We start from the raw sequence: 24897 nt of genomic DNA, 5'->3' as shown, positions 1-24897 counted from the left end.
GAGTCAACGCTATATGGGCCAATTTTAAATTTGAGGCTGTTATATACCTTCTGTGTTTAATGGAGCAGTACATGGCTTGTTGCCACTGACATGGAACTCTCCCGGCATGCCTAGGGTACCGGTGGTGTTGTTGGACTCTATATCAAACACAACCATCTTGTTGTAACAAGAAAGGTTTGTGATGTTGATGACAGTGTCCACAGAGGTCGCATCTGGTTGGCTCCGGTAGAGAGAATGAGTTAGGTTTCCAAGGCGAGTGAGAGTCTCCAATTGAACCTGCATGCACATGGAGTAGCTATAGAGTGACTATTAAAGGTATAAAGACTATTAAAGGTAGAGAACCATCAAGATATACATGCAGGTGTATAATTATATAGAAGCCAATTATCCCAGCACAATTCATTATAGCACACAATTATTGTAGCTATAATTATAGTCATGCATGAGACTCTGTGTTGTATATATAGTTTGGAAATTGGCCCATGTGCATGGCTGCATTGAGGGGGCAAGGGGGGTAATTCGCCCCCCTGGGCACAGTTTCGCCCCCCCCCCCCAGGATCTGGTAGATTCATTTGTACTGCTATAATTCTGATGACTTTGTCCCTCCTACATTTTTAAATTGCCCAATTCGCCCCCCCCCCCCCCCAATCCAAAATCCTGGATGCAGCCCTGATGTGAATATACAGAGGCTCTGTAAAAAGGGAAGAGTTTTGCCAATTATAATTTAGCAAAACAATCAACTATACTGCCATGACTCATAAACCCCATGCAGCCACACTGGTCACTGTTGTTAAATTATGTACATAGCTGGTTCCAGAGGAGGGAGGACACGATTAACCTTATATGCACTTAATTATGACCTTTTAATTAAATTCTCAGAACGTTTCATCTTTTTTCTTCATAACCCGTTATTGAACACGCCTACCAGTGGCGGATCTAGAAAAAGTGGTAGGTAGGTGCTGAGCAAAATAGGTAAGGAGCATCCCGCGCGGCAACGCGCGAAAATTGAGTGTTACGCCCTTTTGACGTCATTTCCGGTGGGTGCGGTATCAATGTGACAGTATAATAATTTTTTATGAGGTGTGGTTTGCATTGCAGAGGTACGTTCTCTTGCACTCCGTATTTACTTGTCAAGTCTAGTCTGCACTGCAGTGCAGCTATATATAGTCGATTATAGCTTTAAACTAATTAATAGATAAGTCTACAGCTAATCAGCCAAGTCTGAGAGTAACTTCCACAGCCAATGAGTGAGACACAAAGAATTTTGTCCAAGGTCATGGGGGTGCTTGAGCACTCTCTGCTACTTGCTAGATCCGCCCCTGCCTACCCATGTGGCCAAAGCTAAAGGATCTGTGTGGAGTTATAAAGAAAGAAAAGATGAAACATTCAGATTAATCGTGTCCTCCCTCTTCTGGATCAAATATTGCAGTAATACGAAGCTCCGCCCAAACAATTTACTATCAATTGTGCCATAAAAATGAATGTCAACTTCTTTATTCTTTAGCTCTAATTCCGGAGTCCTAAACGCTTGTTTGAGCACTTACTTTTTAGTGTCAAGTTCCAAGGTTAGTGCAGACACTATCGTTCAGAAGGAGCCATTTGTTCAGCTAATTAAGGTGAGATTTGTTACAAAACATAGCTTTCTAGCTTTTTTATTATATGTAAAAGCTAATTAACTTACCCTAGATAGAGCGCACAGTTCCTTCAGAACGATAGTGTCTGTATTAAGCTTTCAACTAACTACATGTGTTCTATATACACTAAAAAGTAAGTGCTCAAACGAGCGTTTAGGACTCCAGAATTAGAGCTAAAGAATAAACTAAGCAGTTGAGATCCATTTTTAACGCACAATGAGATGATAGTACAACCGAGGGTAGCTATTATTATACAAGTTATGCAATGCACATTTCATTTGAGCTATTGTTTTGTGCTCTCACCTGACAGCCAAGTGCGTTTGACCCCAGCAAAAACTCACAGTGCAGAAACAGTGTGTCATTATTCATCTCTATGGCAGTGGCACGGCGCACATCAGTAGTATCTGGTGGCAGGGGCCCCGGCCCGGGGGTAGTGATAAATAAAATGTACATGGCAATTTTGACAGATTCAGAAAACCTTTCTTTACATTTACAGTTCAGCACTATTTTCTATAAATCTCACAGGGCTAAAGAAAACTGTCTCTCATAGCAAAAGGGTTTCTTTTGTGGGTCATGCAGTGAATACGTATATATGTTAGTATAGGTTATTATTCATGCAAGAGGGATAAACAGCTAATACAACTCGAGCCTGAGGGGCTATGTCGCTCGGGCTCGAGTTATATTAGCAGTGCAGCACGAGGGTATGACGTAATAACCTACTTATTGTTGATTGTGTAATAATTTCAAGGATCATTACCTTATGGACTACAGTCTATGGACAGCTGCATTAGGATTCGCCAGGCATCAATGCACTCTAGTTTCTTAAGCTAACTATAGGTGAAGGGTTGTGATTTAGTTTACATGGTGGGTACAGTTGAGCCTTGATTATTCGAACCCCGATCATCTGATTTCTCCATTATCCGGATGAAAGATTTGCCACATAATGATATTCATAGCAAACATCTACGCATTAAGGGTCCACGTGGTTTCTGATGAGGTGGGGATACCAGGTGTTCAGATATCGAGGCTCATCAATATCATCATCCATTTATATTGACTACATCCTGGGTGATACTGTATTTACAACTAGTGCAAATGCCTTTGATGTCTTGACACAATGAGCAATAAAGGTTTTTACTCATGCCCTTGTGCTGTACTGCTAATAAAACTCTCGAGTTGTATATTAGCTGTACATCCCTCTTGCATAAGTAATAAAAGCATCGCGGGTGCTGATTCTTTGGTGGAGGCGCCAAATCTTTATAGCAATGAAGCTACTATAAAAAACGGTATTATACTGCATTGGGAAATGATCGACTTTGGTTGTTGCTAAAAAGGCTGCCGAAAGTTCAAAGTCCATAATTAGCTATTTAAAATGAGAAACAGTGTGCATGGCTTTGCAGCTTTTTCTCACTCAGACAAAACTAGCCATAACTCAAGAACATGCAAAGCATTATCTTGCAATTCCACAAATTGCACTGAGTCCAGAAGCCTATATAGAAACTCTTACTTTCACTTCATCTATATCTGAGCAGCTGTAGCACTCTACACACACACTATACCGCTGCGCATGGCGCAACCGAGGCATATAATAACCTATTTATTACTGATTGCATAATAGTCCTGCGTCATACTGGTTTCCAAGTAGCATCAATGACATTTGAGCCTCTATGCGTCTAACTGGTTGCCCGGTTAATGAGATTCATTATAATTATGTTATTAATAATCTCAAGGGTCATTATGTAATGAACCAATCAGGTTGCAAGATTCTACATGACTGCATGTAATTCGCTACGAATACATGCATCCTCAGAAATGCGTACTGCAAACAACCACAATAAAGTTTCTTATAAAAGCAATGCAATCTATACGGAGGTGGGTGGTGCTTTAGGTAAAAAGCAACATATCCTGCATGAGTATTATACCAATACCGTATGGGTGTAAAATTTCGTGCAATTCAATATTTAGAAAATTTCGCGGGTAGTAAATATCGTGGAGTTAGGGTGTGGCACTTATCTCGCATGCACATACGAAGCCTTCCATGGGTTTTAAAATCTTCTGCAGCCACCCACGAAAAACCCGAAATTAAAAACACCTCAAACTTTTCTACTCGTATACAGTATACCCAGGAATGTACTGTACGTGTTACATGCAACAGTAGTGTAGTATCCACTGGAACTATCTAGAAGTAGCTGTAATGTATCTGTATTGACCTATAACAATCTAGCTAGAGTTAGAACTGTATTTAGTTGGTAACATCTATAGTTTAGCTTTGTATATAATATAAGGTTCTGTACTGTGCTCTGTGTATATGTGTTCTATTCTACGTTGCTGCAAACAATAATATTTATCAGTGTTAAAGTGGGGACAATGAGAGTATACCCCCTGACCTCCAAACTGATCTACTATTGGCATTGTAATAAAATATAAGCTAGACTGAACTGAGCGGTGACTATATGCTATAGCTAGCTAGGCCGTAGCTATATATAAAAAGTCTCCCATGGACAAAACCAACAACAACACCTAAGATAGGACCAAGCGTCTTGTTGCTCTTAGAAAGAGAAATCAGAGAGTTCTGGAGAGACCACATCCATATATATTCAGATCTCACTCTACTCTTCTTCTTTCTCCCTTAAATATAACTCTGCGCAAAGCTTTTATTGTGAATGCATAATATAATACCTAGTAAATATATTATGTGCACTTACAGAATGTTTTCATTGCTGTGGAGGCACTTCCAATGACATTGTTTGCGTGCACCTGGTAAGTGTAGAGTGTGTTGTCATTCAGACCCCCCACTGTGATAGAGACGCTGTCTTCAGGGGGTATGGCCACTGTCCGAGTGATAGGGGTAGACATACTTGAGGTGAGCGTCACCGTGTAGTTGGTTACCGGGTGAGCGGGACATGACACGGCTTGCTGTATGGGTGCAAAAGACATCATTTTTGGAGTTGCATGTTTTTGATAGCTGTACACGGGCTACACTATAAGTATAGGTTATTACTCATGCAAGAGGGATGTACATGCAGCTAATACAACTGCATGCATGGGCTCGAGTTGTATTAGCAGTACACACAGGGCATGCATGACATAATAATTATACTTATGGTGATTGTGTAGTAATTTCAAGGATCAAATTCAGGATCAATAACATAAATTGCATTCTGCATTGTGATTCGCCACGCATTAATGCACTTCAGTTTGTTAAAAAGCAATGCAAGCTAATAGGGTGGTGGGTGGTGCTTCAGTCTGCACCCTGGGTATTATCCAGATATATATATCTGGCTGATATTGATAATTATTACCCAGGCATGCACTGTATTTACAACAGTAGTATAGATATCTGACCACAATGAGCGTTAAAGCTATATTATTAGCCAAAAGTTTTGCCGGTATGACACTTCAGCAGGTCGCTTTGAAGGACTGCCTTGCTTGTTGACAGTCTTTCTGGGCACACCCTCAACCTAATTTTAAAAATGTAAGTCTTACTAGCTGTATCAAGCAATAATTACATCCTTTAGCATACCTCTCTGGCCTCTTTGTTGAAGAAAAAATTTTCAAATTGGATATTATTCCCACATTATTCCTCCAAAGCACAACATAGACCATGCCACTCACGCATGCATAAAATGTTTAGTATGGAGTCACTGACAAAATTATTAATCAAACTCACGTTAAAGGACACTGTGAATTGAACTTGAGCACCACTCTTTGTAATATCGGTAGAGATGCTGTCACTCAGTGCACCCACCTCAGGAACTGTGCATATAGAGGAGTGAAGGTATCACAAAGGTCGTCACCATGGAGAGGATATTATGCAATGAGACTAATCACTAACACAAAGGGATAAGTAAAGCACCATGCAAGTAAAACGAGACAATTTTTTGACAGGATAATAAAATTATAGGTGTCCTTAAAAGTATTCCTTCCGTCAGAAATGGCCACATTATTTCACGGAACGCACGGAATATCGCCAATTCTGTTTCCTGAGTGTATAGCTTAATGATTAATTCAGTGTATGAAAGCGTTATACGTTCTATGGGCAGGCTCACAAGTTTATATCAGTACGCACTATTATTTTGTGTTGTCTTTATAATTATATGCACATATCACATAATTTATATGGACTGTCACAGTGTGCATGGGTGGCTTGGAGTAGCCCTAAGTTTAAGGCTGTCTTATAAGCTGGCTTACACAATAGAATCTAAATCTAACTGAATACTTTCCACTGAGCTAGCAGTCAGTAGATTAACCAACAAAAGCTCATTTTTATGACTTCTAAATAAATTATGTGTATTTAATAGTTTCTGGTCATCCTGTTTATTTCTCATGAATTTTATTGTGACTGAACTGAATCAGTACGTACTATCAAGGGCGTATGAAGAGAAGAGGGCATGCAACTTACAATGTGTATACTGTGTATGCGTCATATTATTGATGAGTCAGCAGGATATGCTATATTTAGCCATGATTTAGCCAATCGCCCACTAGGGAAAGAGTAAAAGAAGGCTAGTATAAAGTGCACGTGCAATGCATTCTTTACTATTTTTAGACATAAGCCCCTGCCCATTTGTAATATAATGATAGATTGTAGTTGCATGCATGCCCTCTTCTCTTCATACGCCCTTGGTACTATTAAGTGTTTGTTATTACATCACATGATGCTTGCATGTAAGATCGCACAACATTTTTTCTAAAATGGTTAAGTCTAATAACCCTCCCATCCGCATCCTCTATCCTCTTGACTAAAGTACTATGACCAGAATGTATGGCTTGGAGTGGCCTTATCACCTTTACTAAAGCGGGCTCACACTTTACTAAACCGGTCTCCTGATTTCCTAAAGCGGTCTCACGTTGTGGAACCTTCGATTTACTAAGGCATGAGACCAGTTTAGTATAGCGTGAGCCGGATTTAGTAAATCAGGAGACCGATACAGTATAGTCGTGGATTTTTATGCACATTGAACATGCAGTTTTCACATGGTGTTCTTGACACAAACGGCATCCCATATACACACACACCTGCAGGTAAGACCACTTCGATGTGCTCAGAGGTGTTACTGCCGACTTCATTGTACGCTTCCACTCGTATCTGATGAGAATCACACGAGTGCTCCAGTTTTGAGAACACAAAATAATTTTGTTCCGTCGTAGCTTTGATGACACCATCCACATACACTTTGTACTGAGGGGAGATGTTGAATGCCAAGAACGAAGGTTCCCACATCAGAGTGACCTCTTTCTGCCTCTCTGACACCACTCTCAGATTTCCAGGGGAAGTAGGGGAACCTGTGGAAGGGGGAGATGAAGTTGTTGTTTTTTGCTGTGCAATAAACTTGAGAACTTACTAAAAACTTTAACTCTAATCTTCTCGTTTTCAGTTGGTTTTATATTCCGACTTATTGTTGCACCACAGGCCATATCTGTGTCATTCAGACTTTGGACAATGGATGAAGAAAGAAATAATTTGGAAAGATGATTGCCACTTGCATCAGTAAAGTCAGTTATGTTCACTCCTTCAATGATATTGCTTCTATTTCCCACAAAGTCGCTGGAGGCTGTGTTGAAGTAATAAGTACCAAACTCCCACACTGCACGTCCCTTCACTTTGCAGCTATAGCTCATAGGTCGACCAACAGGTATTAGGTCTCTCTCTGCTTGAAAACTGAGCACATTTGCTGCATGCAAGATAATGAACAGAATGATAGGCAGTGAAAATATATTATTTTGCATTCACAGTTAGCTTATTGCTCAGTGCAGTGCAAGTGGATATAGTTGTGCTTTTTACCTTCATCTTTTGCAGCAGCAAAGACACAAAAGAGAACCAGAGCAAGAATGGTTAGAGTATTGCTGACTGCTGCTTTAGGCTTACAATATCCAAACTCCATAGTCAGTTCACTAAAGTAACTTGGAGGATATATATATATAACTAAACTAGATACAAAACCAACTTTATCATACCACTTTTGCAGAACTTGTACAGTGTGAGTCGCTGGGCATTTAAACTCCATAATTAAAACTTTATTTGTTTCCGGTGAAAGTCTAGATCTACACCCACATTAAATTTTTGCAACAGGGCGGATCTCAGTGTTTAATCAAATTTGATGATCTATACACAGTTACTGGCATGATTACCACTCAGGGCAGAGATCAGATATGTTTACTGTCACACTAGTATTGTTAGTATCTTTATGGCAAGTAGAAGGTAGGTGAACTATAGATCTTGCTAGCTTTAATAATTAATTATAGAATGATGGTTAATTTAGTTTAAGTGCAATAGTTATGGGTCACTAATTATTAAAGACATTTTGCAGCCACACTAACACCCAATCCCACTGTGGCCTGTCCTAATGACATTTCCACCTTCACCTGCACTCTACTGGTAGCGTTGTACTGTGGGACATCACTCCACCACAAGGCCAAGTGTTCAGGATTGCTTTAAGTACCAGCAACACTGATAGTACACAAGGTACTCCAGCATTCCGTGGTGTTCTCACTGACTCCAGTAGAGGAATGCTCACTGCCACTCTCACTTCACTGTCTGAGGCCTCCATTGTAGAGGATGGTGTTGTGTGTGGGAGAGAGCTCACAATGTCACTGTGGCTGGTGAGTTCTTTGTTCAATAAATGACAATGTTGAACAATTGATTTACACAGATCCACCCTCCCCTCCACTGAACACAAGAGTGTTCTCCACTCATAGCTCCTCTAATATCACTCTGGATGAGACTCCTCCTCTACTAGTGGTGTGCCTGTCAGCTATGTCCTTACAATTTCATCACCACCCCTCTCCGGCTCACCAGTCACCGTGGATACCACCTCGGCACAAGTCATTGTCTCCTATAACAATCCTTACAATGTGACCATCAGAGCTGACAATTGTGCTGGAATGAGAAAAAACGTCCAATTGTGGATCTAAGTATATGCCATTTAAATTTATGCATGGTTTTAACAAACGTGTATACCTTGTCCTCCTTGCAGTTGAGTGCCCCACACCGTCTACTGCTGCTGGTGTGATCATCACCAATACCTGTCACCATTAGTGGATCCATACTCACCTTTATACTTGTAGTGGAGAGAATGAAGTGAAGACTTCAACATGTGCAGCAGTATTGGGTGGTCTCCTGACCTTGGGACATTTGACTGCAGCAGTCGATCCAGTTACAGGTACATGCTGACTATAATTATGTGGACAGCTTCTATTGGATATACTTAGATCCCCCAGTAACTTGTGGTTCTCCTGCTGTACCACCCAGAGGTAGTGTGGACATCAGTGGTGGGACACCACCCTTCTCATTAGGTTCACAGGTCACCTATTGCTGTGACGAAAGACTGTTCCCCCCTGATGTGAGGACCAGCACATGCACTGATGTGGGTTGTAGGGGAGAGTGGGTGGAGAATCCTGGGAGCTTGGTGTGCAGGGAGAGGCCAGGTAACCATTTTTCTCTTCTTTGCATGTTTTTGATTCAGAATCTGTACTGTAATCTGAACAGTACTAGACTAAGTGTACTTTTTGTTCCAATACAGTAAACTGCTCTTTACTCAAGGAGCCTTCCAACGAAACTATAGTTGGCTATGAGATGTTGAACGAGACAGTGTTGGAGGGAACAGTGCTGACTTACCAGTGTTACAATGGACTCTTACTGACTGTACCCAACACCATCACTTGCACTAATGCTGGAGTCTGGCCTGGAGCACTGAGCCTGAGACAATCGTGTGTGTGCTACCTTACGGTGAGTTGTAAAATATAGGTGCTTTCAACTGCACGGTTGCTATTGTAGTATGAATTGAAAATATAATTATACTGTCGAGTATATTATTTTTAAGTTAAAATCGTGTAATTTTTTTACACTTTTAACTTTTTATATGCGAATGGGAACAGGCAACAGACTAGGTTGTTTATATCACGTTGTCAATGTTACTACATGCATGCAGGGTGTAAATAAGAGTCATACAGTCCCCTCCGTGTTATATTATTTTATTACACGGTCACGTAGCCTCGAGGCATGATTTCGTAAGGGGTCGTCGTGATATAAAAACTCATCATGAGAATCTGATTGTGGTGTTGATTGTCAGGAGAAAGAGACTAAAGCTCTCAACGGAAACTAGTGAGAACCAGAAAGCACCGGCTAGCTCATTGTACGATGAAATTACTACTATTGGAACAGACATTCAACTAGAGTCGAATAGCGCTTATGGACAGGTGAGACCCCTAATCAAATGAAGAATCCCATAACCCCATACATGATTAAGATTGCCAGTATGACTTTAACACGAGATATTCAACTGGATTCTAATCAGGCTTATATTATGAACAAGTATAACTTATATAATACAAATATACGAATATAAGTATGGAATTACATTCAGGTGATCCGCCCTCCCATGCAATCCAACCAAGCTTATGAATATAATTATGGTCAAGTGAGAAAAACTTGATTGTTTGCATTTCAATGCTTGTTTTGATAGTCACATTGTCTGTTGTGAGCTTAGGATGATGTTTGCATTATCATGCAAACACAGTTATAGTTTGTTTTATGTATGCATGGTTAAATCGTCAACAGGCCGGGAACAACACTATACTATAGTAGTGTTGTTCCCGGCCTGTTGATTCTTTGTATGGACCTGTTCCTTTTTGAATCTTATCAAAAAGGAATTAACAGCTTGTATAAGATTCAAAAAGGAACAGGTCCATACAAAGATAATCACTAGTCACCATAGCAATTTTACTTATAATTATAGCAGTCATATATAATTATAATCATTATTGGGGTAGGGGTGATCCTTCCCCCCTTCCCTCGAGGCCTGCGGCCCTCGGGCCTAAGTCACTACTGAGCCAATAATATATCCCATGTGGCACTCGTGCATGTGTCACAACTATAACATATGTATTAAACTAGATCTACTGTGATGCACTTGCATGTAATAGGGGGTGCATGTGTAGCCAAAAAATATGGGGGTTTAGATTCTGACCCTGCAGAGGGTGTGTGTGATGTACATGCAGTGGTGTCAACATATTTAACATCATATTTAGCTACGAACACTGAAATGTACTTGCAAACATCTGAGATAATTATGTTCATTGGTTGAAAAGAGGAAGTTCAGAGAAATTTTAACTTAAGCTGCTATGGGTCCCCCCCCATTGATTATCAATTGAACATGGTCAGTATAATTATGCTGTGTTATAATGCTCTCCGTATGATGATTCATGACAAACAGACACAATGTCTGAATTTTCTTCTGACACTAGATACTATATCCCTTTACCGGTCAAATCGTACAACAACAAAGGAGCAACTTGTCAATGTTGATATTGGATAGCCTCGACCCCAGGCCGATCCGTCTCCAATTGAACGCTAGGTCGCCTATTTTTCAACTTTGTTCTATTAAAAAAAAATCGGCCTGGGACCGAGGCTACATGTAGGACTGCATGAGTTGTACACTAAGAGATAGTCCTTCTGGACATAGATTATTTTGAAAGACAAAGAAGCAAGCCATTTATGTACACGGCACTACAATAGTCTACTAAGCAGCTTAGTTTTTTCTTTATGAATGTTCGATGCAAAAGGAAGCATACAGGACTGACAAGATACCTATAAATGAAGCTAATAATGAAGTCAATCCCCAACAGCAACAAAAAAAGGTTAAATGTGCTTGATACAAGAAGCTGAAAAATTATGTTATGACAAGGATAATTTGAAAGCAAATGTACGGTGGCCCTGAGCGCTACTAGTAGTTCACCTTAGCTACTTGATAGTTTTCACCTACCTTAGCTACTTGATAGTTTTCCTACCTTAGCTACTTGATAGTTCAACTTGATAGTTCGCCTACCTTAGCTACTTACTTGATAGTTCAACAACCTTAGCTATACTTGATAGTTCACCTACCTTAGCTACTTCGAAGTTGACCTTTGAACTGTATGTTGCTGCTGTAGCCATGCGACTCAATATAAATGAGTTATATATACAGGTACTGAGGATTATCTGCAGCCGGTTAGTTCTACCCTATGGGTAACAGCAATGCAAGAGGAGAGTACCACACTTGATTCATTTGGAAGTTACATGTTATTCACAATACTAGCTAGTCTAATAGCTTGGGACAAAATCAAATAGAGCTAGGATTAAGAGACCTTTCTCTTCTCTTCCCCCTCCCCCTCTGAGAAAAGGTCTGGCCCCAGACTAATACAATACATGCAGTTCAAGTTGTTCACGTTTATATCTCCTAAATTCTGTACTATACAATGGTTCTGGTGCGATACTCTAGTCTTGTATTGCTGTTGGATAATCCTCAGTACCTGTATACGTGCATATGTAGCTCTCATTATATTGATCTCTAGTCGCTATGTACAGTATGGCTACAGCAGCATTAAATAGAATTAACATACAGTTCAAAGGTCAACTGCGAAGTAGCTAAGGTAGGTAAACTATCAAGCAGCGAAGGTAGGTCAACTATCAAGTAGCTAAGGTAGGCGAACTATCAAGTAGCTAAGGTAGGTGAACTATCAAGTAGTTAAGGTGAACTAATAGCTAGTAACGCTCAGGGCCACCGTACAAATGGACTACTGTCTGATAACATTTAGGGAAGGGAGTTCCAAATAGGGATTACGCTAACAAAAAAAGGAATGTCTATAAATAGTTAGACACTGTAGCCCAAAGGGCTGGTTGTAGTATCCCGAACGTAGTGAGGGTTCTACTAGCCCTGAGGGCTTCTAAATCATGTGGAATTCCAAACTTCCTAAACAGTGTCTAGATACAGAGGAGGTCCGACAGGCACCGTGCAGCTCAAGTAAAATTAGCCTCTGATTACTCTCAACAAAAACATACGACGTGGGCTGTGCGTGGGCGGATAATTATTGTTCAATCAGAGGCTAATTGCTTGAGCTGCACCGCGCCTGTCGTACCTCCTCTGGTCTAGATCATAGCAACCATGAGTCTCTAGCCAATCAGACTTATCTAATCTTTGCTACATGATTTTCTAAGTGATTATCTAAGTAAGTAGATCTACATGATTTTCTATGTTGGATAGAACACTACCTTTAACAATCAGATTGCAGTATTAGTGTCCTCTGTCGCCTTGGGTACGTCCCTAACTAATCGCTTTAATTAATTTAACGTACTCTGAAAAACAAGTGTACTTATTGACGAAGGTGTCCCTGTACGTATATATAGAAGTACATGTTGAACCTGACAATCCTGTGACTCCAAATGCAATTGCGTTGTAGACGGTTCCTTTGGATACGTAGTGAAGGAAGCTGTGTACAATGCCCTCATAAGGAATGACATTACTGTTGTAACATTCAAGTGGGTCAAATATGTCAGTGACTGCATGGTATATACCGTATGGGCCCAGGGTTTTTTTGCTAACATAACAACGAAAGGTGTATGGCCATCAAATTAATGTTGAAGTATACATTAAGTACTGCATGTTGTCGCCTAACCTAATTTTGTGTTGATCGATTTCCAATGACTGCATTAATTTAACACTCGCACGACTATAAACAATCATGCATTGTTCACCGCTCATGTCATTTTTTGTTGTACATTTCTATTGAAATTCGACCAAGTGCAGCAATAACATGCATCATAATTATAATTAGACACGTATTAATAGCTGTTAGCCATGAATATAATGCTCATGATTATCAATGTCCAATTTATAAATAGTTGTGGTCAGTTATATTGCAGTAATTTGTGACAGAGGAGGAGGATGATCAACTGGCACATTGTAGTATATATTCGCACGTACATCAAATGAAGGCATTTGATAAAACAGTAATAATTGATGGCAACGAGGGATCCATTCATTTGGGAGAACTTTCCTCCAATTTACTTGACGGTGTGAAGTGTAAAATGTTAAGTTATTGTCGAATGCATTTTAAAAGTTAAAATCGTATACTTTTTTATACTTTCAATTTTTTAAATGTGAATGGAAACAGGCAACAGATCTATAGGTTGTATAATTATATAGCTGTGTCATTCCTTTATGCAGCTCCATCTGTAGCTGTTTCCATAATTGGGCCTATAGTTGGTGTGACTGTGGGTAGTATTGGTGGTGTGCTGGTGTGTTTTACTGTACTCGTCAGGTTGTGGCATTGATTGTCAGGAGAAAGAGGCAAAATCTCTCAATGGAAACTAGTGAGAACCAGAAAGCCACGGCTAGCCCATTGTACGATGAAATTACCACTATTGCAACAGACATTCAACTAGAGTCGAATAGCGCTTATGGACAGGTGAGAAAAATGTCCCCGTTAAATAAATGATAACCCATAATAATTATTAACAATACGATTAAAGTGATTTTAACACGAGACATTTAACTGGATTGTAATCAGGCTTATGAACAAGTGGCTAGCTTACTAGTATACGAATAAGTCTGCATTTTTCAATCCTTGGTATTACATTCAGGTGGACCGCCCTCCCATGCAATCCAACCAGGCCTAAGTATATAATTATGGTCATGTGAGAAGAACTTGATTAGATCGTTTAATTTCAATGCTTGTTTTTTGATATTGTCACTTACAATAATGATGTTGTTCATTTAACTATATACATACAAGAACCGTCATACGTATTCATAATTATACAAGTGTCATACGCAAACTAACGTGTTTACATGTTAAACATGCACAATCAACAGGCCGGGAACAACACTATAATGGCTGAGAATGGGATTTTCCTAGTCTTACTGCACAACGTGTGACCAGAAGTGGGCATCACCACAAAAAATTTGCGCTGCACACGATTTTCACTACTTGCACTGTGTACTCGTTAGTTTGGAGCCCCCCTTCAATTTTTCCTGGATCCACCTCTGTAGTAAGTAATAAACACTCTTTGATCCCTGCGGTGCATTGGCACTGTGTACATTTTGTGTGATGTGCTTGTACTTGACAAACCACATTTACAACTTCACCCGCACATTTTTGTACTTTTCCACAATTTTTGTCACAGTAAATTTCTTTAAAAGAGAGGGTCCTTAAAAGATAGGCTTCAGACTGACACTACAGCCATGTACCCCCTGCATGGTACACCCCTGGAGAGTACATGGGATGAGTATCCTGAGAGTTTCAATGTATTCCTTAGTGTTAGAGCACATCATGGTACAAGACTGCATGTACTATTTTGTATCAATCTGCCTCAGTCATAATTATCATTACAGTAGAACCTCGATTATCCGGACACCTTGGTTCCAGAAGCAGGCCGGATATGCCGGATAATCGAATAGATAAACCACGCCTTGATCCACCCACTTTATTGATAAACAGCAGTGCCACATGGTTATCTGCGCAAGCACAAAAGATAAGCAGGCATGTCTCCATGGTAACAGCTGCTACGCGCATACGCATTTGAGGGACACACCCATTTTCTGAATTATTTAATCTGATAAAAAGAAAACTGCCAAGCCGGATAATGGAGGTTCCGGATAATGGAGGGCCGGATAATGGAGGTTCTACTGTACCTCTAATTTACATTCATATAATACAGTTACCGTATAGTATCACCTCAATACTTTATTTCTCTAATGCATTGCGAGCACTATAGCTTCTGGCCGAGGTTCTAGTTGGTTCATCTGTCGATCATACCAGAGCAGAGGGACTATGCATCACAGGTTATTAAAACAAAGTATGATTGACACTCGCCAGTTCAACAACACTCTTTGACTTCTGATTATTTTCTGATCTTTACATATATATAGTAAGCATGCACCTATGTAGGCTTTGGCAGATTTTATCTTAGGTACTATAGCTCCCGAGTATTGAGAATAATGGTGGGATAATAGGGATCAATTTTCTGACTTTGACGAGAACAATTTCTGTCTTTGACATAGGTACTCGTACAAACGAGAAAGATTGAAAGCAAAAAACGGCCAGTAAAATTTTTTCGTGATTTTTTATACACGTATAGAAGACTATACCTACACTATACTAACTTTCAGGCAATTCGTACAATGATTGTAAGCAACGAATTGCCTGCAAATGCACAGCTCATTGCTGGTATAATGTGATGTGGTATGGATATAGTGCATGCATGGACATGTCTCGGCGTCTCTGGAAAACCTTCTGAAAATGAGTGATACTGAATAAAGAAACATTGCTAAAACCGTATTATAGCGTCATGCCTAGGATTACGAGAGCATAAGTAAAGCTACAGTTAACTATTCTTTAGGTTCACTCATGTGTTCAGGATACAAGATCACAACACTGTGCATGCATGCTCAGTAGACAATTATAGGAGCATGAGCTATAGATACATAATAAGTTTAATATCATTGTCCTATAAAGCGACTGTGTTCCTGGTTCATCTATACACCAGTAAAGTACGTGCTGTTTTGTATTTGAGTACCTCTCTGAGTGAGTGTATGTCATGATTCATTGTTTATAAGCTGAACATTATTTGCGAGTTACTACAACCAATGAAACAGAAATTATGGTAAACTAGGCCACAGACCACTAATTATCCTCCTGGCAAGAAGCTGGAAAAATCTGCTGCACAACAGCAGGGGAGTTTATAGAAATTGAAGCAGAGTGGTGCTCAGAATTTACAAAAAAAGTGAATTGTATTTTTTGAGACCTTATTAGAAAGAGTATAGAGGAGTGTTGAACTACTGATACTTCTAAACAAACACTATGCACAAAGTAATGTGACATCCTGTCAATTGCGAGTTGCTCATGACATTTGCGCAAGCTTGCGCATACATTACGTAACGCACAGAATTTGTTAACAGTGAGTAAAACAGTACAAGTGAAGAGGAGGATCAACCCGACTATTGTCTCCATTCAGATAATTTTTGTGAAGAGATTGTCTTCTATCAGTGTGCAGTGAGCAGCTCTGAATGTTGAACGCAAACGACTACATAGCTAAAATCAGATGTCATTGTTCAATTAACACACCCCCACGATTAACATTTACTATAGAAGATTACTACTTCATCACGTGCGAGTCATGTTACTTTGTGCACAGTTTTGGTATTGTAGTTCGACTTCTTATACACTAGATAGCCTGCCATAGCTCATTGCGCATGCTCTTGATAAGGTGGCTACTTTGTTGCATGAAAGCCAGACAGTTTCCTTTGAGCTCTACTGAACTGTAAACCACATGCAGTGCTGCGTGCTCATATACTGGCATTATCTGCATGCAGTGCCATATTTATATCAAATACTGTATGCATGCATGGCATTGATCATTGCAATTGATTCTACAATGAGTTCAGTTATTATAGTATGAATCAACTAGTATCTCGAGCTACTACAACAGTTCTATATTATGACTTTCTACGTCTGGTTAAAATCCATATCCTTTGATGAGCTTGTAATTGAGCCTGAGTAACAATAATTATCAGATCTATACAGGTACGTAAAATAACTCACTATATAGCTAGTTCATAAGCCTGGTTAGATTGTAGTTGAATACCCTTGGAGCATCTAACAGCCTGCATGCATGCGGTGTTGTGAAAACATGCATGTTAACATCGTAATGAGTGGACATGTATACCTTTCCATATGCATCATTGGACTCGAGTTGAATGTCATTTCCTGAAAGACCTACTTCCTCGTAAATTGGAGCAGCTATTTGTTCTTCACTAGATAGCTTTTTCCTCAGTAAGAGTAAGGCAATCAAGACGATACCAATAAGACACACTAACACCAAATAGCCGCAATAGTAGAATCTGGAGAATCTGGTACGTATATTGGATAAAAACCACTTTTTAATGAAAGTATGTAGTTATGCATGATACAAGGAATGCAGAACCATTGCTGCTGGATTGCAAGGCACTATAATTATACAAGTGACCCGTGACCACAACAGTGGACAGTTTATACACAGAACATATATACGGCACAAAAAGCTCACTTAACTTTCGTGGAGTGCCTCTAAAGACATTTTGTGGAATAAATTTCACGCTATATATACGGTCTGTCAATGACGTTGCATCCAACCGTTTAGTAATTATAATAGTATACCAAAGGCGCTTAATTTTCGCTGTTTTCGAGGGTTAGCAATCCTCCACAAAAATTGTTGAACAAACATAGCTAAACGGTCAGATACAACCTTCTCAGGTCGATTTTTCTTTATAGTACGGAAGTTGAAGCGTTACAATAATTTTTGAGGGGCTTCATAGTTTTTGTGGTTGAATCCAATCCCTGAATACAAATATTTTACCCACAAATGAAGCGATCATTGACTACCGTTACGTACAGTGCATGCAGCAACGAAAATATATTCCACAAACTGATCACTCATTAAAAATTGTCTGACTTCCGAAAATAACCACTATTAAATATAGCTATAATTATAGTTCAGTCTGCTGCATGAGTATTGGGAAACTGCCTTACAATATAAGATGAGGATAAAACTGAGTACGGATAAATTATGGAGGAGTCGTAATTACGGTACATGCGTGTACACCCTCATAATTATATGTCCTTGTAATACTTAAAGATTAATTTCACCATACAAAATGAATGATGTTAGGTACATGTTACATAGTTTAAGTCAGCTCTATATTGGACCAATTTTTATTTTCTTACCGTTACCTTCTGTGTTTAAAGGAGCGATACACGGCTTGTTGCCACTGACATGGAACTCTCCCGGCATGCCTAGGTTACCGGTGGTGTTGTCGGACTCTATATCAAACACGAGCATCTTGTCGTAACAGGAGAGGTTAGTGATGTTGATGACAGTGTCCACAGAGTCCGCATCTGGTTGGCTACGATAGAGGGAATGAGTGAGGTTACCAAGGCGAGTGAGGGTCTCCAGTTTAATCTGTAGTGGAGTAGATAAAGGTCAGATGCTATAGAAAAAAAACAGACATGTAATTAAAGTATTGGCAGAATTTCATAGGAATAGAGGCCTCAACATGATGAAAAATGTATTTCCCAGAAATGGTATATATAACAGCTATATATAGGATAAGAGATCATAACTATTATACTATAGTGAATAGTGATCCCCACAACAGAAAGTGGACAAATTGTTAGGGCGTTGCCAGGTTTGGAGAAAGGGGTGCTATTATAAATGAAAGACGGTGCAAAGCGCTGAAATATGGTTTACCAAAAGCCACACCTAGTATTAGAGACGCCGTAATTAACTTATCTGCGTAGTTGGGCGTCGCGTGGCATATAGAGAAGCCTATTTAGCTACGAAAGATATAGATTTAAGCCACAGTTTAGAGATTGAATTATTTTGCTTGCCTATACTATATCTCACTGACTGCACACAACACCATCACGTGCACTAATGCTGGAGTCTGGAGCACTGAGCCTGAGACAATCATGTGTGTGCCACCAACTGAAGGTGAGTTGCACAATATCATGCAGTTAGGTGCTTTAAACAGCACTGATAAATTCAATTAGCTCCTTCTATAGAACGGTTGCTATAATTATACTGTAGTATGAATTGAAAATATAATTATACTGTCGAATGCATTTTGAAAGTCATAACCGTTTCACTTTCAACTTTTTGAATGCGAATGGAAACAGGCAACATATCTATAGACTGTATAATTATATAGCTGTGTCTACAGTAAGCCACAGTTTAGACATCGAATCATTTTGCTTGCCTATACTATATCTCCAAGGAGGTTGGACACGATCACGTGCACCACGTTTTTGCTGAGCTGGCACAGCTTTATTGACAATAAGTTTCTATGTAAACTTCTAGCTGGTGTTGCACGGTCATTGGAGACTGAAGGCAACATTTATGTATCTCTCTGGCTACTTTGAGTATACATTAACCAACCCGATCCCCAGTGATTCCCTCTATTCTGGCGAGTTACCATGCAGTAGCAGAATAGAGGGAATCGTATGCACTGTGCATACAGTGTTTGCTAGAATCTTGCCAGCCAGTATACAGTGCACGCTACATATAGCACGCTAAACTAAAACCCTTTAATCTTGGTCCAACCAGACAACAGACACGTACAGCTAGTCGGGTGTTATAAGTTAGCAAAGCAAGAGTATCCATAAAAAAATGTTCAGCTATTCCGTATCTATGGTAACGTGAGCAGAGACCTTAGGAATGTCACACAATTAATGACGCGTGGCCAACCTCCTTTGCTAGCAAAATTTCATGTTTTTCGAGGGCTGAGCACTTAGCCCGAACAGAGGGCTTCTCGAGCCAAATAGCGAAAATTTCCCGCTGCATACGGTATATATATATGTGGTCACAACGAAGTTAAGTCTCTAGTAGTATATACAGGGCAACTACAGCAGTGCTAGTTTAGCTAGGCAGCACTGAATGCAATACATGCACGACATGCTTCTGTCCGTTCTTTTGAACTGCAGCTGTTACTATGCTCTCACCTGACAACCAAGTGCGTTGGATCCGGGGACAAACTCACAACGCAGGAACAGTGTACCTTCATTCATCTCCATGGCAGTGCCGCTGAGCACATCAGTCGTGTCTGAGGGGGAGGGGGAGGGGTATAATTATAATTAGTTCTGGATCTATTATATTTTACAAATTTGGACGCAACACGTTTTAGCTAGGCAATATAAAGAGCTCCTATACATTTTAGTAATAAATATATATAGGCACTTACAAAATGTTTTCACTGCTGAGGCTGCACTTCCAATGGCATTGTTAGCGTGCACCTGGTAGGTGTAGAGTGTGTTGTCGTTCAGACCCCCCACTGTGATAGAGACGTTGTCTTTAGGGGGTGTGGTCACTGTCCGAATGATGGGGGTGGAGGTGCTTGAGGTGAGCGTCACCGTGTAGTTGGTTACCGGGTGAGCCGGACATGACACGGCTTGCTGTACGGGTGCAAGGACATCATTGCTAGAATGCATGCATGGTAGCTGCATGCATGTGACAGAGCTGAATAGTACGGTGGCCCAGGGAATTCCCGAGAGTTGACCTTTGCTAATGGACATGCGCAGCATAATTGACCTTCACTATAGTGGACAGTACATGCATGCATGCAGGGGTGGACCCAGGAAAAATCAAAGGCAGCGCTGGTTAAACTTGTTTGTGTGCTGATGTTTGAGCCTAGTGGTCTATATACATGTAGAATTGATCTACCGTCTTTCTTCTAATTGCAGCACCACAAAAATTAGTTTTGATTTTCCAGTGACGCACAAAAATAAAAAAACCTAGTACGTTGGGCACTTATATTAGAGTGGCCAGACTCTTACCGACTTACATGATTATATACGTTTTCTGTTTAACCATTACTGACGGCCGTATAGCGGACTATTTATACGAAAATTAAAATTATTCTACCGCAACGTCATTATCTTAAGCTATACGAACATTTAAAATATAAATGGGTGGTTCATGAAAATGTGAACCAACGAAAATTATATATACCTGCTATTATTATTATATGGTATACCTGCCGAGTTTTTTTATTCTCGCCAAATTTCAAGCTCTCATCCACTGACCTTAATTTTGGCCCTCATTTATACCCAGTAACCCAACTCAGCCACACCCAATACCCTAATTAAATCCCACCCTTTTTGCAAATAATGGTCGGAATGTGCTGAGGATTCTTGGTTTTCGACAGCCTCGAAGTACTCTTGGAACTGCAGGACAACACCTATATCCGAACATGATGAGGTTGGTACCAAAACTGTGGTGAACACCCTCAACTACTTGCCAAATGACGTCTCGGTGGGTACTAAAACCTTAAAAATGCCGTATAAGGCAAAGGGAAACGTGCTGGCCCCGGTTGATTTTAGTAATTTTGTACACTGCCTGTGACATTTTTGATGGGCGCAGTGCAGGGCACGCATTTATGAGGCAAAATCAAGTCAATGGCAGGTAAAGGGTTTAGTAGCAACATGCACTCCATGGACAAGTTTTGCTACGTGTTCTTCTGAAAAGGCTGCAATTATAAACATAACTCAAGAACGGAGCATTATTTATATTATAATCCATAAGTTAAAACCCAGAAAATGTGACTACAGAAGCTATAGAAACTCTTACTTGCATTTCAGAACTAAAACAGCATGCATGCAGTTTAACACAACATAACACACTATGAATTCACCTTTTTATGCGCGTGAAAACTTCATTTGTATACTAGCTCAGTGTCAACAACTATAGTCAAGTTCAACAACACCCGGTACCACATAGCTCAAACTAATGAAGATGGGAGTTACCGGTCGATCATTACAGTATACATAATTATAGGAAAACATGTCACTCATACATGCATAGTATGGAGTTACTGGTAAAATTATGTCAAACTCACGTCAAAAGAAACTGTGACTTGAACTTGAGCACCACTCTTTGTAATATCGGTAGAGATGCTGTCACTCAGTGCATCCACCTTAGGAACTGTGAATATATAGAGGAGTGAAGGTATCACACGGAGAGGATTATCGATCTGTGATCATGCAATCTGAGAAAAGGGACTACTTGGCTTGATCTAAAAAAGTTGAGATCTCTATACATATAGTAATAGAGCAGAGAAATGCCTATGCAATGCTATGCTTAGTCTGCATGCACATACATGTACCTCATTCTATGACTAAGTTATGATCGTGAAGTTGGTTGCTATGAAATTGCATTATTGAAAAAACGCCATTCAGAGATTATTTATAAACACTATCATAAAAGGGACAAGTAAAGTACAGTGCAAGTGAAATGAGACGAATGTTTCATTTGTAAGTCTTGGGCAAGCTCACACGGCGGTCACTAGTTTTTTTTAGTAACTGTAGATCACATAATTTCACACATCACACATCAGCAATTACTGTCACAGTGTATATATCGTAGGTGCTATAATTATAACTACACATTTAGAAGTGATAAAAATAGCATCTATTTTTTTGTGTCTATAATTATTGTAAGCCAACCTGTAAGGCAGCTCAAGCCATATGTTTCTCCTGTTTTATTTAAATTATTCCTTATTATTGTGACTGAGCTGTATCAGCCATAGATACTATAAATTACAGTAATTTATAGTATCTATGATCAGCCAGTATTATTCAGTGACGTGTGTTATTACGTCATAATACATGATGCTTGCAAAACTATGTGCAGCAAGAATATTCATTTTAATTGTACTTGTGCACGGTCTTGAAGTCTTAATAACTTGACTGACTGCATGCTATGACCAGAATGAATATATGGCTTGGAGTAATCGTATCATGCACTGAACAAGCATCTATATACATGTACATGTTGCACACACACACACACACACACACACACACACACACACACACCCACATGCAGGTAAAACCACTTCAATGTGCTCCGAGGTGATACTGCGAGATGTTGAACGGCAGGAACTAAGGTTCCCACGCCAGAGTGACCTCTTTCTGCCTCTCTGACACCACTCTCACATTGCCAGGGGAAGTGGGAGAACCTGGGGGGGGGGGTATGAATTAGTTTCTGATGTGCAATAAATCTGAGAACTTACTAAAAACTTTAACTTTAAACTGCTCGTATCCAATTGGTCTTATGGTTAGACTTGTTGTTGCACCACAGGCCATGTCTGTATCATTCAGACTTTGGACAATGGACGAGGAAAGAAATAATTTGGAGAGATGATTGCCGTTGCCACTGGCGTCAGTAGAGTCAGTTATGTTCACTCCATCAATTACATTGCTTCTATTTCCCGCAAAGTCGCTGGAGGCTGTGTTGAAGTAATAAGTACCAAACTCCCACACTGCACAACCCTTCACTTTGCAGGTATAGCTCATTGGTTGACCAACAGGTATTAGTTCTCTTTCTGCTTGAAAACTGATCACGTTTGCTGCATGCAAGATAATGAACAGACAGGCATTATCTTGCATTCAGAGCTTATTGCTCAGTGCAGTGGGGTTAACCCTCAGTGGATTTAGCTGTGTTTTGTTACCTTCATCTTCTGCAGCAGCAAAGACACAAAGGAGAACCACGTGTAGAGCAATCATGGTTAGAGTCTTGCTGACTGCTGCCTTACAATATCCAAACTCCATAGTCAGTTCACTGAAGTGCAACTATCCACTTTATATTGCTTGTGTATAAATTGTGACAGGCTCTGGGAAAACCAGACTATTGGAGCAGACTAAAATATGTGTGATTAATGTACCAAATAATAGAGCAGAGCATTGCCTACACAATGATATGCTTAGTGTTCACATACCTAGTTTCATACCCGAGTCATGCGCGTTGGAAACTCGAAGCCGTAAAATGTAGTATCGAGAAAAACGACTCTCAAAGATTGCTTAATTAGGAAAAATAAGGTAATAGCGAAACTTTGGACGAAGCGTTTCGATGGAAAGAGTTGGATTTAGAGCATCAGATTTTACAGAGAGGTAGTAGAAGGACTGTAGATACTTATACATCAATAACATTTTATTTGAGATTTTATACTGCAGGCATAAATTTAGCTGTAGCTCAATACTAAATTCTGCTCCAATAGTCTGGTTTTCCCAGAGCCTGTCACAATTAATTATTCATTTCCGGTGGAAGTCCCAGTGTTAATTAATTTCATTAATGATCTTTACCGATAATTATTATCCCTGCAGCATTGAAGTTTTACAGTCACCCTATTAAAATTGACACTAAACACCATACTCCTCTTTATTAGACTATTATTCATGTCAACAGCTGAGGGTTAGCACTTCAGTGCTCAAGGACTGATCTCCATGTAGAGTAAGGTATCTATATTCAGACACAATGCATGTTCAGACACTCATTCTAAGGAAACAAGCAGTGATAAAAAATTTTCTTTTGCACCATCTGATAAAGCATGTGTTACTATGAATGTATGCAAAAAAGAATTGATAAATATCAACTACTAAGTCTTCAAGAGCTGAAAATGTGCTAGTGTCTGATAAATGGTAAGAACAGACAAAAAAAATCGATCATCAGACACATCCTACCGTTTATTCTGTAGGGGGATATGCTGAGAGTCACATAGTAATTATGTAAGGACAATAACCGGCTAAACAATAAAACCCCCAAAGTTGGAGTTGCAAAACGCTTGTGTCCATGTAGCCTCGATCCCAGGCCGAGTTTTCGCTTTTATAACGGTTAGGCGAACAACTGGGCCTGGTTCTAGTTGTCTGCGCATGCGTCAAACTTTCATCGTATTTGTGGTCGGCAAAAATATTTGAAATGAAAATGCACAGAGTGAGTATATACACAAAAGATGCACATAGGGAGCTGCTTCACAAAGGCCAGTTGCCAGTTGTGCTTCAGCACGATTACAGTGACCCAGGGCAACTTCAGAATGATTGAATGCCTTCAAATTACGTTTCAAAAAGATTTAGCAGGCTGCTGGACTTCTCTGATTCTAGCCAACTCGTGACTCAATTAAATTTTGCTTGAGAAAAC

General features: G+C 39.8%; 3 protein-coding genes and 1 long non-coding RNA gene across 4 annotated transcripts; all 4 read right to left on the bottom strand.

The window, feature by feature from the left end:
* Positions 1-1553: 1553 nt before the first annotated feature.
* Positions 1554-7519, bottom strand: LOC135342781 (chitinase A1-like). The gene is made up of 7 exons (XM_064539645.1): positions 7420-7519; positions 7118-7309; positions 6654-6920; positions 5305-5390; positions 4340-4550; positions 1938-2038; positions 1554-1607 (listed from the first exon to the last, which is right to left on the bottom strand). Exons 1-7 carry the CDS (start codon positions 7517-7519, stop codon positions 1554-1556), a joined length of 1011 nt encoding a protein of 336 aa, XP_064395715.1.
* A 9192-nt stretch (positions 7520-16711) lies between these two features.
* Positions 16712-17267, bottom strand: LOC135330785 (uncharacterized). The gene is made up of 3 exons (XR_010392870.1): positions 17119-17267; positions 16995-17056; positions 16712-16945 (listed from the first exon to the last, which is right to left on the bottom strand). It is a non-coding gene; the product is annotated as an uncharacterized LOC135330785 (long non-coding RNA).
* Positions 17268-17901: 634 nt separating this feature from the next.
* Positions 17902-22591, bottom strand: LOC135342771 (uncharacterized). The gene is made up of 5 exons (XM_064539633.1): positions 22580-22591; positions 21821-21955; positions 20168-20378; positions 19929-20029; positions 17902-18390 (listed from the first exon to the last, which is right to left on the bottom strand). Exons 1-5 carry the CDS (start codon positions 22589-22591, stop codon positions 18127-18129), a joined length of 723 nt encoding a protein of 240 aa, XP_064395703.1. The 3' UTR covers positions 17902-18126.
* A 210-nt stretch (positions 22592-22801) lies between these two features.
* On the bottom strand, positions 22802-23551 carry LOC135330784 (uncharacterized). The gene is made up of 3 exons (XM_064525730.1): positions 23435-23551; positions 22997-23332; positions 22802-22942 (listed from the first exon to the last, which is right to left on the bottom strand). Exons 1-3 carry the CDS (start codon positions 23532-23534, stop codon positions 22866-22868), a joined length of 513 nt encoding a protein of 170 aa, XP_064381800.1. The 5' UTR covers positions 23535-23551; the 3' UTR covers positions 22802-22865.
* Between the last annotated feature and the right edge of the window lie 1346 nt (positions 23552-24897).

The sequence above is a fragment of the Halichondria panicea genome, chromosome 1 (genome assembly GCF_963675165.1).
Source record: "Halichondria panicea chromosome 1, odHalPani1.1, whole genome shotgun sequence".
NCBI classification, from domain to species: Eukaryota; Metazoa; Porifera; class Demospongiae; order Suberitida; family Halichondriidae; genus Halichondria; species Halichondria panicea.
This window is presented reverse-complemented; position numbering and strand designations above follow the sequence as displayed.

Excerpts from the sequence above, each read along its gene's own strand:
- LOC135342771 (XM_064539633.1), bottom strand. Across the intron at positions 20,379-21,820 it reads AAGTCACAGTTTCTTTTGAC|CAAGCCGTGTCATGTCCGGC; the intron begins GTGAGTTTGACA and ends GCACCCGTACAG. Across the intron at positions 20,030-20,167 it reads CTCAGCAGTGAAAACATTTT|ACACGACTGATGTGCTCAGC; the intron begins GTAAGTGCCTAT and ends CCTCCCCCTCAG.
- LOC135330784 (XM_064525730.1), bottom strand. The coding sequence starts at position 23,534 with ATGGAGTTTGGATATTGTAAGGCAGCAGTCAGCAAGACTCTAACCATG. Across the intron at positions 23,333-23,434 it reads TGCTGCTGCAGAAGATGAAG|CAAACGTGATCAGTTTTCAA; the intron begins GTAACAAAACAC and ends TCTTGCATGCAG. Across the intron at positions 22,943-22,996 it reads GTTTAAAGTTAAAGTTTTTA|GTTCTCCCACTTCCCCTGGC; the intron begins GTAAGTTCTCAG and ends CCCCCCCCCCAG.
- LOC135342781 (XM_064539645.1), bottom strand. The coding sequence starts at position 7,519 with ATGGAGTTTGGATATTGTAAGCCTAAAGCAGCAGTCAGCAATACTCTA. Across the intron at positions 5,391-6,653 it reads CGAAGTGGTCTTACCTGCAG|TTCCTGAGGTGGGTGCACTG; the intron begins GTGTGTGTGTAT and ends CTATATGCACAG. Across the intron at positions 4,551-5,304 it reads AATTCACAGTGTCCTTTAAC|CAAGCCGTGTCATGTCCCGC; the intron begins GTGAGTTTGATT and ends GCACCCATACAG.